The sequence below is a fragment of the Rhinolophus sinicus genome, chromosome 13, assembly GCF_057876585.1.
Source record: "Rhinolophus sinicus isolate RSI-liver-muscle chromosome 13, RSI-T2T, whole genome shotgun sequence".
Lineage (NCBI taxonomy): Eukaryota > Metazoa > Chordata > Mammalia > Chiroptera > Rhinolophidae > Rhinolophus > Rhinolophus sinicus.
In genome coordinates, this window is record NC_142513.1 from 20,445,578 (window position 1) to 20,464,069 (window position 18,492).

At 36.1% G+C, this 18,492-nt stretch overlaps 1 protein-coding gene and 1 pseudogene across 3 annotated transcripts in view; one reads left to right on the forward strand and one right to left on the reverse strand.

Annotated features, from left to right (window-relative positions):
* PIGU (phosphatidylinositol glycan anchor biosynthesis class U) overlaps positions 1–18,492 on the forward strand; it is a 79,740-nt gene that overhangs the window by 5,438 nt on the left and 55,810 nt on the right. For 2 of the 3 annotated variants that reach the window (XM_088789191.1, XM_019733685.3), the window contains exons 2-4: positions 3,822–3,886; positions 15,893–15,952; positions 17,054–17,116. In XM_088789191.1, the coding sequence (XP_088645317.1) occupies positions 3,822–3,886; positions 15,893–15,952; positions 17,054–17,116 (188 nt within the window). The remainder of the gene's footprint in view (positions 1–3,821; positions 3,887–15,892; positions 15,953–17,053; positions 17,117–18,492) is intronic. The other variant, XM_088789190.1, reaches the window with a different exon arrangement.
* LOC141568282 (ATP synthase peripheral stalk subunit d, mitochondrial-like) lies at positions 6,883–10,889 on the reverse strand (annotated as a pseudogene).

Consider the following 18,492-nt stretch of genomic DNA (forward strand, 5'->3'; position numbering starts at 1 on the left):
CTCCCTCCCACCTGTTTTTTTTTTTTTTTTTTTTAAGCTCTTCGTTACCTACTGGAACCACAAGGTGTTCCAGACTTACATTGTATTTTCCTGATCCAACCTTGGAATAAACTACTTCTCCAAGGAGCCCTGGTTCCTTTTATTGGAGAATATTATTTAGAAACCAAGATCTGGATGTTAGATGTGTTTATTGCTCCTGGGATGACACTGTTTCTTGGGCCCTTTGGGCTAGAAATATAAGGATGCCACTTCTTTTGAACAAGCTGAATGCATGCTCTTCCTGATATGGGAAGCTCAACGACAGTGTTTGCCTTATACCAGGTGATATGCTTTTATTATCACCCATAGGAAAAGGATATCAATGTAACTAAATACGAATTGTTTCATGGGATCAATTAAGAGTTGAAAGATTTTATCCAAAAAACAAACAAACAAACAAATAAACACCAACTTATGTTTTAGAATAGTTGATCAAAATTAATTACCTTTTATAATCAACTATTCAAAAACATTAGTTGTTGGATACTAATCCCATGAAGCAGAAATGTTTTTCAGTTGCTCTGGTATACTTTTCACAGTTTTTATTTTGCAGGGTACTCTAGGAAAAAGAATGGCTTAAAGTTGTGGGTTCTTCAGGGTTTTTTTTTTAATTGATTTTTGTTGTTGTTGTTTCTTTAATCCAAACAGGCATTTTGTGAAACCTACATTAAAATACTTCCAGCAAAATATTATTGAAACATTGTTATGTGTAATAGAATTTGGGGGCCCTGATTATTCTTTTCCACGTGGAATAGATTCACTATTATATTCTGGAGGATTTTGGCATTCTATAACTGAGATGTTCCCAAACGCACTGCCGACCGTGCCAATTTTTCAATCATGTGCACCAAAGTAAGAAAAAGAAGGACATTGTAAGAAGCTTATCATTAAAGCTAAATGTATTCAAGTAAAAATATTGTGAGTTTATGCTCCTCCTACACTTTTTAATGTTATAGATGGTGGTAGTAAATGGTAATGTTTGTTTTTTTAAAAATGTTTTTACATGAGGTTGAGTCTTCCTCCAGATCAATTATCTATTAAATAATATGAGATCATATTTAATCAAGATAGCAGAGCCACATTCCAGGCACTTGCCAGAGAACACATTAACAAATTCACTGGTGTACAGTATCTAGGCAAAATATATCTGAGACAAAATACATTTTAGACAATTGCCTGAACGGTGTGCGGTCTGTTCCTCTAGCTGCATAATCTAGAATCTTCCTCTGGATTAAACCAATGGAGAGTGATCTTCCTGATGTTCCTGGGGTGGGGGGGAGGTGGGAGTGGTGGGGCGAGGGGGTTGCCATTGGCTTAGATTGAGAGTTGCCTTGTAAAGTGCCCTGATGAATTACCTCCATGGGTCTCCAGTAAAGCTCTTAGTGAAGGGTTTAATAGTTGTGTTAGGCAGCCTCTCTTCATGTGGCTCCTTAAGGGAAATTTCTTGCTGGTCTTAGTGTAAGGACCAGTTCGAATTTGCTTGAGCTATGGATTTTATTTTATAGCCACTGTGAATTGTATAACCGATTAGGTTTCCTTCTAGGGTGGGTCTATAAAGTTTAAAACCATATTTATGGCCCACTCATTACCAATATATAAGTTTTTTTTTCCTTCTTGCTTTTTTCTGTCTTTTGCTTTTTTATTTTATATAGTGTTTTTTTTTTTTGGAACAAGACTTTGTCACTTTGATTCTTTTTTATTTATTTATGTTTAAATAGATAATTCAAACACATGGTTAAAAAAATCAAAGATGCAAAAGGTTGTTTGATTAAAAGACCCCTTACCACCATTTTCCTATAACCACCTAGTTCTGTTCCCTGAAGGGAACAGTTTTTTCATGTATATCAGTTTCTTATGTATACTTGTGACATGTTTTATGCATCTATAAGCTTATATATTTTATAGCTTTTTGTGGCTTCTGTTTTATGTTTTTTTCTTATCCTTCTTCACTCACTTTCTTTAAAAATGATTTTTTCTGTTTTTTTTTAGTAATTATAAAATAATACATGTTCATTGCTAACGATTCAGATATTGAAGAAAACATAAAAGAAACTAAACATCTGTAATCTTGTCACCCAGAGATGGTCACTGTTAACATTTTTTTTGTTTGTCTTACTTAATGTTTATATTTAATGTTTATTTTGAGGCATTTATCATTCAATACATATTCATTCTCAAATAATTGAATGAATGCTTATAAATATTTAAAATAAAATTCAATTGTATTTTACGTGCTGTTATGACCGCTTTTCTTTAAGAGTATTCATAGACATCTTTCCTTCAGTAAATATATATCTGTAATATACTTTTTTAACTTTAACTCTTAATTTTAAAATAACTTTAGATTTTCAAAAAAGTTACAAAAGTATACATAGAGTTCCTATTTATCTTTCATCCAGCTTCTTCTAGATGTAGGGTAATATCCTATATAACCATGGTACAGTGATCTAAACTAGAAAATTAACACTGATACAATACTATTAATCTACACAACTTATTAGAATTTCACCAATTGTTCCATTAATGTCCTTTTTCTTGTCCAAGATCCAATCCATGATCCCACATTGCATTCAGTTGTTATGTATCCTTAGTCGCTTTCCACCTGGCTACTTCCTCAGACTTCACATTTTTAAACAGCACCGGCCAGTTATTTTGTCTCTCAACTTGGGTTTGCCTAATGTTTTCTCATGATTAGGTTAAAGTTATGTTTCTCTGGCAAGGATACCAGATTTTTGGCATAAGAACTATGAAAGTGTTTTTATCCCCATCTTATTGACTCTTACCAGGAGGTACTTGATGTTGATAATATTAACTGGTCAATGTATTACTGGTGACGTATGCTTCAGTCACGTGATTAAGGTAGTGAATGCAGTTTTATTCACAAAAATTACTATTTTTCCTCTTGCAAATATTCTGTTTCTCATCATATTTTTTACCCACTAATTTTAGTATCCATTAATGATACTTGCCTTTTACAATTACTATGGGGTCTGCCAAATGATTTTCTGTTTCTCTGTCCTTCTATATTTAATACTTACAATTCTCTGTAAGGAAGAGCTTTCTTTTTTCTTATTTATATCATAGTATGATTTTTAACCATAAAGTATATTTGTCTACCCATTCATCCATATATATATGCATATCACAATTAATTTAAATAAATCATTAATGGACACTGGAATTATTTTTAATTTTTCAGTACTCTGAGTGTGGTAATGAACATACTTCTTTGGGTACTTTTCCAGTTATTTCCCTAGGATAAATTGCCCTAAGAACAATCATTTCTGAGTCAAAATGCACACACTCACAAAGTACATATTGCCCTGAAGAAAAATTAATACAACTGTCGCTCAAGCAAGCACATACGAAAGTGACTACCCATTTCCCCACCATATGGACAACATTTCTCACCAGCTTCTAATTTGGTATCTTACTGTGTTTCGGAATGGAGCAGAATATCCATAAATGAAATACTTTTTAGAGTAGGTGGAAGTTACAAGAAAATGGAAAGAAGCTCATAGTTTAATATAAAATGTTCTCATAATGAGTGCTTCCCCACAATGGAATGGGATACTCTGTATGGAATAAAGCTCCTCATTATCAGAAATGCTCAAATTGAAAAAAAAAAATGCTCAAATCAAAACTTAAAGTGACTTGCTGGGAATGAGGTAAAGGGGGTTAGATAACCTGTAAGGTCCTTCTCGGTCCTGGGAGTATCTAACACTTTGGTTTACGGCCATCTGCATATGTTTTTGAAGTAAGAGTGATGTCTTACTTTTCAGTGGTTGAAGGCCTCTCACTGTTGGACTTGGGAGTGTCTCCGTATTCTGGAGCAGTATTTCATGAAGTAAGTGTTCTTGTTTTCTTTTCTGGGTACTAAGAGTAATTCATAGTCACAGATACCAAAGCCTAACCTCTAGTTAGTACAAACATTTAAAAAGATCTAGTTTTGAAAATCATATATAGAAACAGTCCTTTTTAAGATGTCCTTCACGTAAGAAGGTTTCACATTTGCAGTGGAAACGGTCCAGATTCAGATTGTACTTTGGGGAAGCAGATGAGAGAGAAGTCTTTGTAGATGTTACCATTTTTAATAGCAACTAAGTTGTAAACAGTTCCCAGTTCATGAGTAGGTTGTATGCTAATTGGCATGTCATTGGTTCTTTGGAACATGCTTTCCCATGAAAACTGTGACAGCCATGTTGGTTTCTTAGCCCACAAAAGCCTCTTTAACCCATTAAAAAATTAATCCTTAATAGGATTAATAATAATAGTAAAATCACTCTTAGTTCACCATCATCTCTTGCTTGGGTTACTGCAACAGCTTCCTGACAAGACTTTCTGCATAGTCTTGCTCCTTTCTTCTGCAGTCAGAACTGTCTTTCTGAAATGGGAACCTGATTTTGTCACTGTCTTGCTCAGCACCTGTGAATGCTCACCACTGACCTCAGGGTGAAATCCAAACACCTTATGAGACATAAAGTCCTGTGGGCCCTGCTCACCACGTCAACCACATTTCTTTCCATTCTTCCCTTCCCACTCTTATTGGCCATGTTTTTTTATTACCTATGTGTCTTTACACATGATGTGTCTCCTTATAGAGGGCCATTCTTCCCTCTTTTTGTGGTTGATTCTCTGTTCTGGTATTAGCTTAGGTTTTACCCCTCCAGGAAGCCACCACTCATCACCTTAGACTAGGTTAGATGTTCCTCCTGTACTTTGCAAAGCATCTCGTGCTTATCCTTTTCATGGCTCATATCATACTCTTGAAATTGCATGTGTACTTGTTTTGTCCATTATAATATATGCTCCTCAGAACAAGTACTGGCACCTGTTCTTCACTTATTTTTCAATAGTGTGGAACGCTGTATCTGCGTGTGTATTCCAGTCCCTGCCTCCCTTCTCTCTTTCCTTTAATAAAGATTTGTTAAGTGTGCACCAAATGCCAGCTATGCTGCAAGGAACTAATATAGAACAAGATACAGTATTTGACCTTATGGTATTTATATTTCTGAGAGAGACAGTGAGTTAGTAAAAAAGAAACATCTCAGTGCAAAGAATATCACCAGGGATAAAGAAGGTCATTTCATCACAATAATGGTGTCAATTCGTCAAGAAGACATAGCAATTCTAAGTTTGAAAATACATGAAGACTGTAAGAGCTGCAAGGAGAAATAGACAAATCTTCAATTATAGTCGGAGATTTTAATATCCTTCTCTAAATGACTGATAAAACAAGCAGACAGAAAGCCAACAAAGGTATAGAAGACTTGAACAACACTGTCAACCAACTTTACTTCATTGACATTCATAGAACATTCCATCCAACAACAGTAAAATACATAATCTTTTCAAATGCACATGGAACATATGCCAGATAGACCATATTCTGGGCCATAAAACAAGACTCAATACATTTAAAAAGATTGAGGTCATACAGAGTATATTCTCTGACCACAATGGAACTAAATAAAAAATTGATATCAGAAAGATATCTGAAAAATCTCCAAATATTTGAAAACTAATATATTCCTGAATAACCCATGAATTGAAGACGAAATCAGAAGAGAAATTATTAGGTTGGTGCAAAAGTAATTGCGGTTTAAAAAGTTAAAAATAATTGCAAAAACCACAATTACTTTTGCAAAAACCTGATACCGTGTTTCCCTGACAATAAGACCTAGCCGGACAATCAGCTCTAATGTATCTTTTGGAGCAAAAATTAATATAAGACCCGGTATTATATTATGTTATATATATTATATTAGACCCAGTGTTATAGTAAAATAAGACCCGGTCTTATATAAGACCCGGTATTATATTATACCCGGTCTTATAGTAAAATAAGACCAAGTTTTACATTAATTTTTGCTCCAAAAGACACATTAGAGCTGATTGTCCGGCTAGATCTTATTTTCGGGGAAACACTAGAAAGTATTTGAACTGAGTTAAAATGAAAACACAACCTGTCAATATATGGAATGTCACTAAAGCAGTACTTAGGGGGATATTTATAGTGTTAAATGCCTATGTGAGAAAAGAAGAAAGGTCTCAAATCAATGACCTCAGTTCTACTTTAAGAAACTAGAAAAAGAAGATACATTCAAAGTAAGAAGAATAAAATAAATAATAAATATCTGAGTAGAAAAAATGAAATACAAAAACAGAAAAACAATAGTGAAAAATCTCGGAAACAAAGTTAGTTCTTTGGGATGAACAGTAAAATTGATAAACTTTTGGGAATGGTGGATATGTTCACTATCTCGATGGTGGTGATGGTTTCCTGGATGTATATACATTGGTCAAAATTGATCAAGTTGTACACTTTAAACATGTGCAGTTTATTTTATACTAATTTTTCCTCCATTAAGCTAACATTAAAAAACAATGAGATTTCAGTTAAGTGATAAGTACATGTAAAACATTAAAGCTGAGTAAAGGGATAAAGAGTGATAGTCCTATGTGTGTCACTGTTTTAGATAGTGTGTTCAGGGAAGGCACTCTGAGGAAGTGAAATTTGAATAAGAGATCTAAGTGAAGCTAGCAAGCTTATGATGGCCCTGATTTGGGAATGAGCTTGGCATTTGTGAGTTGCAGAAAGATGACCAGTGTTAGTAAGGCAGAATGAGCAAAGAGGAGAATAATAGAGATAAATTGTGAGAAGAAGTTAGGGATGGGATTATGTAGGACTTTTTGTAGACATGTTTAGGAATTTGGTTCCTTCTTTCCTCCCTGCCTTCCTTTTTTCCTCTCTCCTTCCGTCCCTATCTATCTTTTAATATAATTATTTTTAAGGTCCAGGGTTTGTAATATGAGGGCCAGAGCTTCCTCCCAGACTCAAGTTTATAAAGTCTCAGTTGGCTGGTGAGGCCAATTGGGATACTTCTTGTCTAATTTGGTTTCTGGGAGGACTTCATTCATGTCCTCAATGGTTATTTGATCAAATGGAATTATGTTCTTTATCTTCTTCAGCTCTTACCCATATTCTTCAATCCTGGCCTTTGAGAGAGACAAAAAATTAGCACAGCTTTTCACATCTTATTTTTCTTTAGCATCCACCTGGAAGTCTATTTATCCTCTGGCACAGGAACCTTCAGGGCATTAAGCTTCTTCTCAAAGCCATGTGCCAAGTTGGCCTTCACCACAGTGGCCTTGTAGTAATCCCAGTCGATAGCAGGTAGAGTCTCAGGTAGCGTAGCCAACCTGGAGGTGAGGGTCTCATTTCAGGATTTCAGGGAGTTATCAGTGACCTTTTGGGCTCAGGGTATGATCTCCGCAAAAGCTCCCCAGTCAATGCCTTTTTAAAGCGAGTTTTCACCCTGAGATTCTTCACCAACCCCAACCTGCCTACAATAGCAAGTCGATTTTATTTTTACTGTGATGAGAAGACACTGGAGACTTTTAAACCAGGAGAGAAGTAGTCATATTTATTTTACATTTGATAAATATTGCTGTGGATACTGTGAGGGAAATTGACTCCAGGGATAAGAGATAAAGGAGGGAAAATGATTAGGATGCTTAGACAGTAGTCTAAGAAGAATGATGGTGGCTTGGATCTAGGGTGGTAACAATGATCATGGTGTAAAGCGATTAGATTCTTTTTAAAAATGACTAGATTCTAGTTATATTTCTAGGGGTAAACTTGTTAATAGATTTGATGTGAGATATGAAGGCAAGAGAGAATTCAAGGATACGACACAAAGATAGTACGTAGGTTTTTGTTCTGAGTAATTGAGCGAATTATGGTATTATTTAATGAGATGAGCCATACTAAGGGAGGAACAGGTTTTAGTGGGGTGGGAAATAAGAGTTCAGATTTCACCATGTTAAGTTTAAAGCGCTTATTAGATATCCAAATGGCAATGTTAAGGCAATTGGCCATATAAATGTGAAGAGCCGTCCAGGCTGGAGATATAAAATTGGGATCAGTCTACAGATAATATTTGAAAACACGGGACTGGATGTGATCACCTAGTGTGATAGCCAGCCTCCAAGATGACCCCCAAAGGTTTCCAGCTTCTGGTATTCACACTCGAGTAGTCCTTTCTCACATTGTATCAGAGTTGGTCTGTGTGACCAAGAGAATACAGCAGAAATGGTGCTGGTGTGTCACTAACTAGGTTAGGTAATAAAAGACACTGCAGCTTCCGTCTTAGACTTTCTCTATCATGGATCACATGCTCTGGGGGAAGCCATGTCATGACCAACCTTATGGAGAGGCCTTTGTGATGAGGAACTTAATCTTCCTGTCAAGAGCCAAATGCGTAAGCGTGGAAGCAGAAATTCAAGCCCCTTTATAGACTGCAATGTCAGCCGACAGCTGCAGCCTCATAAGAGACTCTGCCAGAACCACCCACTTAAGCCACTCCTGGTTTACTGAGTCTCAGACACTGTGTGAGATAATGTGTGTTGTTTTAAGCTGTTAAGTTTTAGAATAATTTGTTACACAGAAATAGACAAGTAAGACACACAGGGAGTGAATTTACGTGAAGAATACTGAGACCTGGAGCACTCCAATTCATCAAGGTTGGGAAGGGGAAGAGGAGCTAGCAAATAAAAATGAAAAGGAGGAAAATCAAGAGAATGTAGTACATGGAAGCCAGATGAAGAAATACTTCAATGTCGAACGCTATTGCAAGGTTGGGAAAATTCGGACTCAAGATTGATGATTGATTTGCCAAAATTGAGATCTTTGAAGACTTTGGCAACAGTGTTTTCAGTGGAGTATAGGGACAAGAGACTGATTGAAGTACATTGAGACAGGGACAACCTTTTTGAGGACTTTTGCTCCAAAGGAGGGCAGAGAAATGATATGGTAACTAGAGGGAGATGTCTCTTGAAGACTTTTTAACTAAGGATCTGAATATTTACTTGCTGATAGAAATAATCCTGTGGATATTTGGTGATATATGAGGAAGAGGATAATTGAGTGAGCAGTGTCTTTGAGGAGGCAAGAAGGAATGGGATCTAGTTCATAGGTGGAGGGTTTGGCTTTAGATAAGAAGAAAGGAAGTTCATCTGTTGTTAATAAGAGACAGGTAGAGAATATAGAGACAGGAAGTCGGTCAACTGGGTAACAGGAACAAGGTGGTTCTCATTTAATGCTTCTCTTTTCTTAGTGAAATAAGAAATGAGGTTCTCGGATGAAAGTTAGAAGTGGAAAGGAAAGTTGGAGGTTGAGGAGACGGGAAGATGTGAAATAGTCTTCAGGAAGAATATGTCAAATGAATAAATGGAAGAGCTCTGGTATATCTAGCCACTTAGCAATAGTTTAAAATGTTGTTTCTCTGGGAAAATTCTTAGATACAATGAAGGAGCCTAGAATACATTGTTACTCTTCTTAGGGTGTGTGTGTGTGTGTGTGTGTGTGTGTGTGTGTGTGTAGAGGGGGATAAAGACATGAAGTAGTAATTTCCAGCTACAAGAAGTATGTTAACTCTCTATATTTGTTTAATAAAAGATACTATATATAATAAAAGATAACCTCTTTAGGACTTTGAATTAAGGGGTAAGAACAGTTGCTTCCCTCAAACACAGTGTAATTTCCTTATAATCTGGGTGTTCATAAATCAAGAGTTTTCCATATTTTAATATAGTTTCTTTAAGTAATAGAATATCAAGAAATAAAATTATGTCAAGTTGAATGAAAAGAACACTTTCGAAAAGAAAGTTTGTCATTGCTTTGCATTGTTTCTTAATATTCAGCAGATTTTATTATGTAGTTCTTAGGGAAAGGTAAAAATATGTGAAAGTGGAGAAGGAAAATGTGTACTGGAAGGAAAAAAGGAATTTAGCAACCACAGGTTGGATTTTATGACTGCCTTCAGAACATGTTTCTGTGTTCTATGTTTAGCTAAGTACTGATAGTTAAATTGCGAGTTTATTCATATATACCCTACCATGATTGGAACTGGTCACCCAAATGGAGATGTAGCATAAAGACAAATTATGCTTCTCTAGAATAGTATTATGTACAATTAAAATACTGCATACATGTTAGTTCATTATGGAAACCAGCCCATTTACTGATAGGCTTTTTGAGAACTATTTGTTCTGATATTTCTAAGACTGATTTAGAGCCATTCTAAACTATCTGAAGCATCAAAACACTTTGAAAGGAAGCTATTGGTAATATAAATATCAAGTTACTACTTACTAACAAAGATAAATGGGAAAAAAGAATCCATTAGTAGATAGTTGTAAAAGCTTAATCCTTTTAGAACCTTGAAAGGCAAAGCTGATGCCCTTGTTTTCAAAAAGAGGTAAAAAGTTGATCTCAGGTAGCAAATATATTGAGGTTTACGGTATGCTAGGCACTGTGCTAAGTACTTTGTGCACATTACCACTTTATCTTCCCAAGAACCCTGTAAAATAGGTCACTATTCTTATTTTATAGCCAAGGAAACTAAGGCTCAGAGGGGAAAACAACGTGCCCAAAGTTACACAGGTAGAATCTAGTTTTAAACCTGAGTCTGACTCTAAAGCCTTGTTCTTTCTACCAAACTAGCTTGTTCTCACTAAAAAGCCTGTCAATAATCTTTACAATATTATAGGACACATTTTTGCATGTGGTTGGGTTTGGGAAGAGGTGCTCCTGAGTCACCAGCATGGGCTCACTAAAACCAAATCATGCAATTTCCTTATGTTTCTGGTGGATTAGTGAACTGGCTTTTAGTAGTAGAACAACCCTCCTGCCTAGAACAATTAGAAAAGCAGGATGAATACAAAAGACATGTGTTTGAAGGCATTGGAAAGTACCAAGATAGCCAGGACTCAAGGGGCCAAGATGCCAGAAAGGAAAAGTACAAAAAGTGAGACTGACATTCTGAGCTGCTTTCTCCTTGATGCATTTACCAGGTTATAAGAGACACAGGCTGAGAGGCAGAGAAACAGAACAGAAATTGGCTGTGAGGTTAAGGAGCTGTTGACAATCTCACAGTGCTTGGGAACTACAAATTTGAGTGCATGGCCAACCGAAGTGGCAGGTTCTAGTAGAGGACTTGGCTTCCAGGTGGGACTTCTGAAGGACTATGCTCGCAGAAGAAGGGTAGACCACATTATAGACTAGTTTTACAAAGACTGAATCTAGCTTCTAATTAGCTATATCTCTAATTAGATTAATGTGATATAATTCTATTCTAATTGCTTGCCAGAAGCATAAAGAGATCCTTTCTGGAGGAAAATAGCCTCAATCCAGCATCTCTGCAATTTTTCATATACAATGTCCATCAGTCAATCAAAAATTACCAAGCATAATAAGAGACAGAAACAACAGGCAATAAAAACAGATTCACAAGTGATACAGATATTGAGTTATCAAAGTTGAACTTTAAAAAATAACTGATCAACACCCGTTAGAATGGCTATCATCAACAAGACAAATAGTAACAACTGTTGGAGAGGCTGTGGAGAAAAAGGAACCCTCATACACTGTTGGTGGGAATGGAGATTGGTGCAGCCTCTATGGAAGGCAGTGTGAAGATTCCTCAAAAAATTAAAAATAAAATTACCATATGACCCAGCAGTCCCTCTCCTGGGTATCTACCCAAAAAATCTGAAAACATTTATCTGTAAAGATACATGTGCTCCGATGCTCATTACAGCATTATTTATGGTGGCCAAGACCTGGAAACAACCAAAGTGTCCTTCGATAGATGAATGGATAAAGAAGTTGTGGTATATGTGCACCATGGAATACTATTGTGCCATAAGAAAAGATGAAATAGTACCATTTGCGACAATGTGAGCGGATCTTGAGATTATAATGCTAAGCAGAATGAGTCAGACAGAAAAAGTCGAGAACCATCTAATTTCACTGATATGTGGTATATAAAACCGAAAACAACAAAGGAACAAGACAAACAAATGAAGAAACAAAAACTCATAGACATAGACAATAGTTTAGTGGTTACCAGAGGGTAGGGTGGGAGGGGGGTGGTAGATGAGGGTAAACGGGGTCTAATATATGGTGATGGAAAGAGAACTGACTCTGGGTGGTGAACACAATGTGATATATAGATGATGCATTACAGAATTGTACACCTGAAATCTATGTAACTTTACTAACAATTGTCACCCTGATAAACTTCAATTAAAAAAAACCAAAAAACTAATCAATGATTAGTATGTGCAAAAATAGATGACAAGACAGAGAATTTCACCAGGGAACTGTAATATATAAAAATGAATCAAATAGATACTCTAGAACTGGCAAACATAATTACAAATTAAGAATGCAATAAGTGAGTTTAATAGCAGATTACACAAAGCTAATGAGAGGATTAGTGATCTGGAAGATGGGTCTATAGAAAATATCCAGGCTGAAGCTCGGAGAGAAAAGGGTAGAAAATATAGAAGAAAATTAAGGGCCTGCCTGGTGGCTCAGGTGATTGGAGCACTGTGCTCCTAACACCAAGGTCACCAGTTCGATGCCCCCTCTACAGCTAAGATTGTGAACAGCAGCTCTCCCTGGAGCTGGGCTGCCATGAGCAGCCGGAGGTGGGCGTGAGCTTCTGTGTGATGCTGAGGGCTACCATGTGCTGCCATCAGTGGCCAGTGCCCGGTGTGAGTGGCCGGCAGCCGGCGAGAGCTGCCGTGAGCTGCTGTGAGTGGCCGACCGGCGACCGACTGCCTCAGCTGGGTGGGGGAGGGAGCGCAAGGCTCATCATACCAGCGTGGGCTGGGGAGCTGTGTCCTACTCAACTAGACTGAGAATCATCGGCCTGAACTGGAGTGTGGGGTGGAGGGAGGCGGAAAAAGAGGGGGAAAAAAAGAAAACAATTAAAATAAAAGCTCTATGAGACACAGTAAAAAAGGTTTAACATATGTATAAATGGAATTTCAGAATTGGCAGAAGCAATATTTGAAGAGATTAGTGGCTGAAAATTTTTCCATATTTATGAAAGATTTCAAGTCAAGAAGCTCTATAAGCCCGAGCAGGATAAATTCAAAGAAAAACATACATCATGAAAAACTGCCCAAAACCAAAGACAGGTTAAAAGCAGCCATGAGGGTATTATCTTTAAAGAACAGCAAAATGGAAACTAATTTTTCAACAAAAGTGGTGGAATCCAGAAGGCAATGGAAAGTTATCTTTATAGTGTTGAAGGAAAATAACTGCCAACATTGAATTCTATACTATGTGAAAATATCTCTCAGAAGTGAAGGCAAAATAAAGATATTTCCAAGCAAATAAAAATTGATAGAATTTATTGCCAGACGACTTGCATTTAAAAAATACAAAAAGGCAGAAGGGTTGATTATGTCCTTGACAGCCTCATGGAGTATAGGAAAGAATAAATAACAATGAAAAAGGTAAATGTGTGGGTAAATTCTAAATAAATATTGACTGTATAAAATAATAATAATGTATTATGGGTTTAATATATAGAATTAAAGTTATAACAACACAAAAAAGTTATAACAACAATAATAGAAATGGTTGGGAGAAGCCGTATGGTGTTAAAGTGTTCAAAGGTCTAGGAAGTGGTAAAAGTAATAATTTATAGTATACTCTAATTAAAGTCCACAACGTATGTCATAATCTGCAGGTTAACCACTAAAGGAATAGTAGCTAAATGTACAACCAACAAGCTAATAGAGGGGAAAAATGGAATAATAAAAAAAATGCAGAAGCAAATAAGGAAGAAGAGAAAATAACATAAAGAAATTGAAAAATAGCATAAATGGAAAATAAAATAGTAAGATGATAAACACAAATATTTCAGTCGTTACATTAAATATGAATAGACTAAAAATCCAACTAAAGATAATGATTATCAGATTGGGTTAAAGAAAAATAATTGTATGTTGCTTTTAAGAAATACATCTTGGGCTGGCCGGGTGGTTCAAACGGTTGGAGCTCTGTGCTCCCAACGCCAAAGGCTGCCAGCTCAGTTCCCACATGGGCTATTGGGCTCTCAACCACAAAGTTGCTGGTTCGATTCCTCGACTCCCGCAAGGGATGGTGGACTCCGCTCCCTGCGACTAACAATGGCAACTGGACCTGGAGCTGAGCTGCGCCCTCCACAACTAAGATTGAAAGGACAACAGCTTGACTTGGAAAAAGGCCTGGAAGTGCACATTGTTCCCCTTCCCCAATAAAATCTTTAAAAAGAAAAAATACATCTTACATATAAGGACACAACATGGAAAGTAAAATATAGGAGAAGATATATCATGCAAACATTAAACCAAAGAAGCTGATGTAGCTATACTAATATCAGATAAGGAAGACTTTAAGGCTAGAAACATTACTAGAGGTAAAGGATTATTTTATGATGATAAAAAGATCACTCAGAAGATAAGAGTAATTCTACATATAAATGCATCTAATTAAATAGCTTCAAAATATATAAACCAGCAATGGCATAACTAAAAGTAGAAATAGACGAATTCACAGTCATAGAGGGAGATCTTTAACATACCTCTCTTAGTCACTGATATAACTAACGACTGAAAAACCAATAAGAATATAGAAGATTTGAACAAATCATTAACAAAGTTAACCTAATATCATATATAGAATCCTACTCCCATAAATAGTATGCACATTCTTTTTAAGTGTATATGGAGCATTTACCAAAAATAACATATAGTGAACCACAAAGCAAGTCACAACACATTTTAAATGATTGAAATCATACCGAGTATTTTCTATGACCACAGTAGAATTAAGCTAGAAAGGTTATAAAAATAAAACTTACAAATAATTGGAAATTGAACACTGTACATTTTAAAGTAGTGTCAGTTAAAGAAGAAATCTCAGCAGAAATTAGAATATTTTGAACCGAATAATTTTGAAAAAAAAATCAAAACTTGTGTGATGCAGCTAACACCATACTCAGAGGAAAAGTTACTGCCTTAAATGAATATATTAGGACAGAAGAAAGTCTGAAAATCAGTGATCTAGGTGTCATTAGAAAAAGGAAAGCAATTATCCCCAGAAAAAGTTGAAGGAAGAATTGTATATTGTATTGTGAAGTTCAAAAATTAATGAAATAGAAAACAAAAGTCTAATAATCAACAAAAACCCAAAGTTAATTCTTTGAAAGAGTAATAAAATTAAGAACTCTCTGGCAAAATTTGTCAAGATAAAAAAGAAGATACAGATTACCAATATCAGGAATGAAAAAGGGAACATCACTATAGTTCCTATAGTCATTAAAATATATTATGCACAATTTTATGCCAAAAATTTGGAAAATTTAGACGAAATGAACAAATTCCTAGATTACCACAACTTACCTAAACTGGTAAAGAAAAACTAGCAATCTGAGTGGTGTTTTATCTGTGAAAAAAATTACATGTGTAATTAGGAATGAAAATTAAATCTTGAATATGTAATAAAAAGTCTTGTCTCAAAGAAAAGGCTTAGATGGCTTCACAGTAAGTGAATTTTCCCAACTCTTTGAGGAGGACATAATTCTAATAATATAAAACAGCTCAAAGAACAGAAGGAGCGAAAAACATTTCTCAATTTATTTTAGGAGTTCACCATTCTTGGTCTACTGTGGAGTTCCCCTTAGCTGTTATATGTCTTAAGAATTGACGTTCATCTCATACCTTTAATATGTTAACAGTTCTTAAACAGATACTTAACACATATCGGATTTTGTTTGTTCTCTTTATACAATTTAGCAAATAGTCCCAGTGGCACAAAATGATCCAATGATAAAATTATTCTCCCTCATATATGTACACTGGCCAACTAGCATTAGAACAGTATCCTAGGAAAGAGATTTTTGCTGACAAAATGGCTTCTTCCCTTTACTCTGGAAACTGATAATAGCAAGATTTGACTTAAAAGTAAGATTTAACTTAATTTTCTTGCTTATTTGTTTTTTTCCTGCAGACTCCATTAATAATATACCTCTTTCACTTCCTGATTGACTATGCTGAATTGGTGTTTATGGTAAGCAACCTTGCATGTAAAATCAGTATGTATGTATTTACATTTTTATTGTCTTTAATCTTCTTGTTTTTAAGAAAAAAATCTATTTTAGGAGCTCAGGCATTTGTCAGAATATAAAAGCAAAACCCTATCTTTAATTTGACTTCATTGCAACTATGATAGTAGAGTTGACCCTTAAACAATGTGAGGATGCCAACCCCCTGTAGTCAAAAATCTGTGTATAATTTTGACTCCCCCAAAGCTTAAGTTGTCCCTCAGTATCTAGGGTGTTGGTTCCAGGAACCTGTGCCCTGTGAATACCAAAAATCCGTGGATGCTCAAGTCCTCTAAATAAAATGGTGTATGTAGATTAGTGCATACAGTTGGCCCTCCCAACCCTGGATGGAAAATATTACAGGTATTTATTGAAAAATATCTGTCTGCGTATAAGTAGACCTGCATAGTTCAAACCCGTGTTATTCAAGAGTCAACTGTATTATGGAAGTGAGGCATAGTTTCTGATAGTTCCAATTCCTTATACTTTTAAAATTTGATTTTTCTAGCTCCAAGATTCTGTGATTGGCTTTAATTGTGGTGACAGTGTAGAGGGCATCCTCAATTTCCTAAATATTCTGCCAAGAGATTGTGTGACGAGGACATAGGCCTGATGAGACTTTCAGGGGCAAGAACCTTTCAAATTGAGACGATCGGGCTATGTTTTGAGAGAACAGAGTAATTTGAAACACTTGCCTAATCTAGTGTTGAACATCTAGGTCAAGTAGGCGATCCACTGAGGTCTTCCTTATTATACTGGCTGCTGTTTACTGAGGACTTACTCTGTGCTAGGCACTTGACATACATCAGGCCTGCAAAGCAGTGGGTATTATTCCCACTTGACAGAAAACTTAAGTAACTTGCAACTACAGAGCAGGTTTTCCAGTCAGACCTTCCTGAAAAGGCTTTATTTTTGGATAGTCAAAGTAAGAGCTGAGGTTCTGCCTGACTGTAAGAGTTCAGTACTAGATAGTCCACCACCATCCAGAAACTTCAGGCCCTTGACAGCATTCCATTACTCCTACACTAATTGGGTTTATTTCCTGTTATTTCTTTTTCTCTTGACAGATAACTGATGCACTCACTGCCATTGCCCTGTATTTTGCAATCCAGGACTTCAATAAAGTTGTGGTGAGTAGTGGTGGAATTTGGTAGAATACTGGTCTCTTATTACAAAGAATCAAAAGTCATGTATTTAAGGATCCAACTGTTTTGAAATACTAAGAAGTGGGAGTGAAGCTTCTGGCTTGTTTGGCCAGTCGTGGAATGGCCAAACCCAAACCAACAAGACAGCTTTACTAATACAGAAAGGTCAGCTTAACCTTTGTAACTTGATATATACTCACCTGTGCCAGTTCAGAGTTTCTGGAGCAAATGGAATTGAATTATAATTATATTAATGAGAATCCTTAAAAATCTTCCATTCCTTTCATGAGTTTTACTTTACAAAGGAAAATGAATACAGCTTTTAACCCACTGTGTTACGCCTATGGAACGCCTATGGATTCCCAATATAGTTTTTGTTTCCCTGCAGAGAGCCATCTTAATTGGAAAATTTGGCATGTACTAAATGCCTGTTGAAATTTTTGATGTGAACTTTAGTCCTACTCCATATATGATAGCCAAGGGGAATTGTATAGAGGGAGAGAGTTTACAGATTAACCATGTATACTATCCATGTAGTTATTTTAAAAATTGGCTGCAGTCCTCTTTGGCTGGAAGCCACTGAGAAGATTTAGACTGGGGTGAGAGAGGGTTGCATCCCATTGGTGTTATCTGTTTGTGGTTCATTTTCACTTCTGTTACCAAGAAATAGAACCAGAAATAGAAGTCTGGCACTGGTCATCAGTAACAAATAAAGCTGATGAATTTTAGAATTTTAGACCTCTGAAATTTTTAAAATGCCTAGACTGAGCGTTCTTAACTTGGGGTCCATTATTAGGCTTACCAGGTCTATAAAACCCTGGAGATGGTATGAAAAATTATGTATGTATGTGCGTGTGTCATTTTTTTCATATAGAGAGTCCATGGTTGTTATCAGTGCTCAGAGTCCTTGATTCTCTCCTGAATGATTAAGAACTACATTTTAGAGACTTAGTATCACTAAGACCAGGGAGCATACATCTTAAACTAATGGAGCATTTGTGACAACATGGATAAAACTTGGGGGCATTATGCTAAGTGAGATAAGTCAGGCAGAAAAGAGCAAATACTGTATGATCTCACTTATATGTGGAATCTAAAAAAATTGAACTCATAGAAACAGAGTAGATTGGTGGTTACTAGGGGCTGGGGGTGGGAGAAATGTTGGTCAGAGGGTACCAATTCCTAGTTATAAGATGATTAAGTTCTACGGAGTCTACACAGCATAGAGACTCTAGTTAACAATATTGTATTGTATACTTGAAAGTTGCTAGGAGAGTGAATCTTAAATGCTCTCACCACACACACACACACACACACACACACACACACACACACACAAGTAATTATGTGAGGTGGTGGAT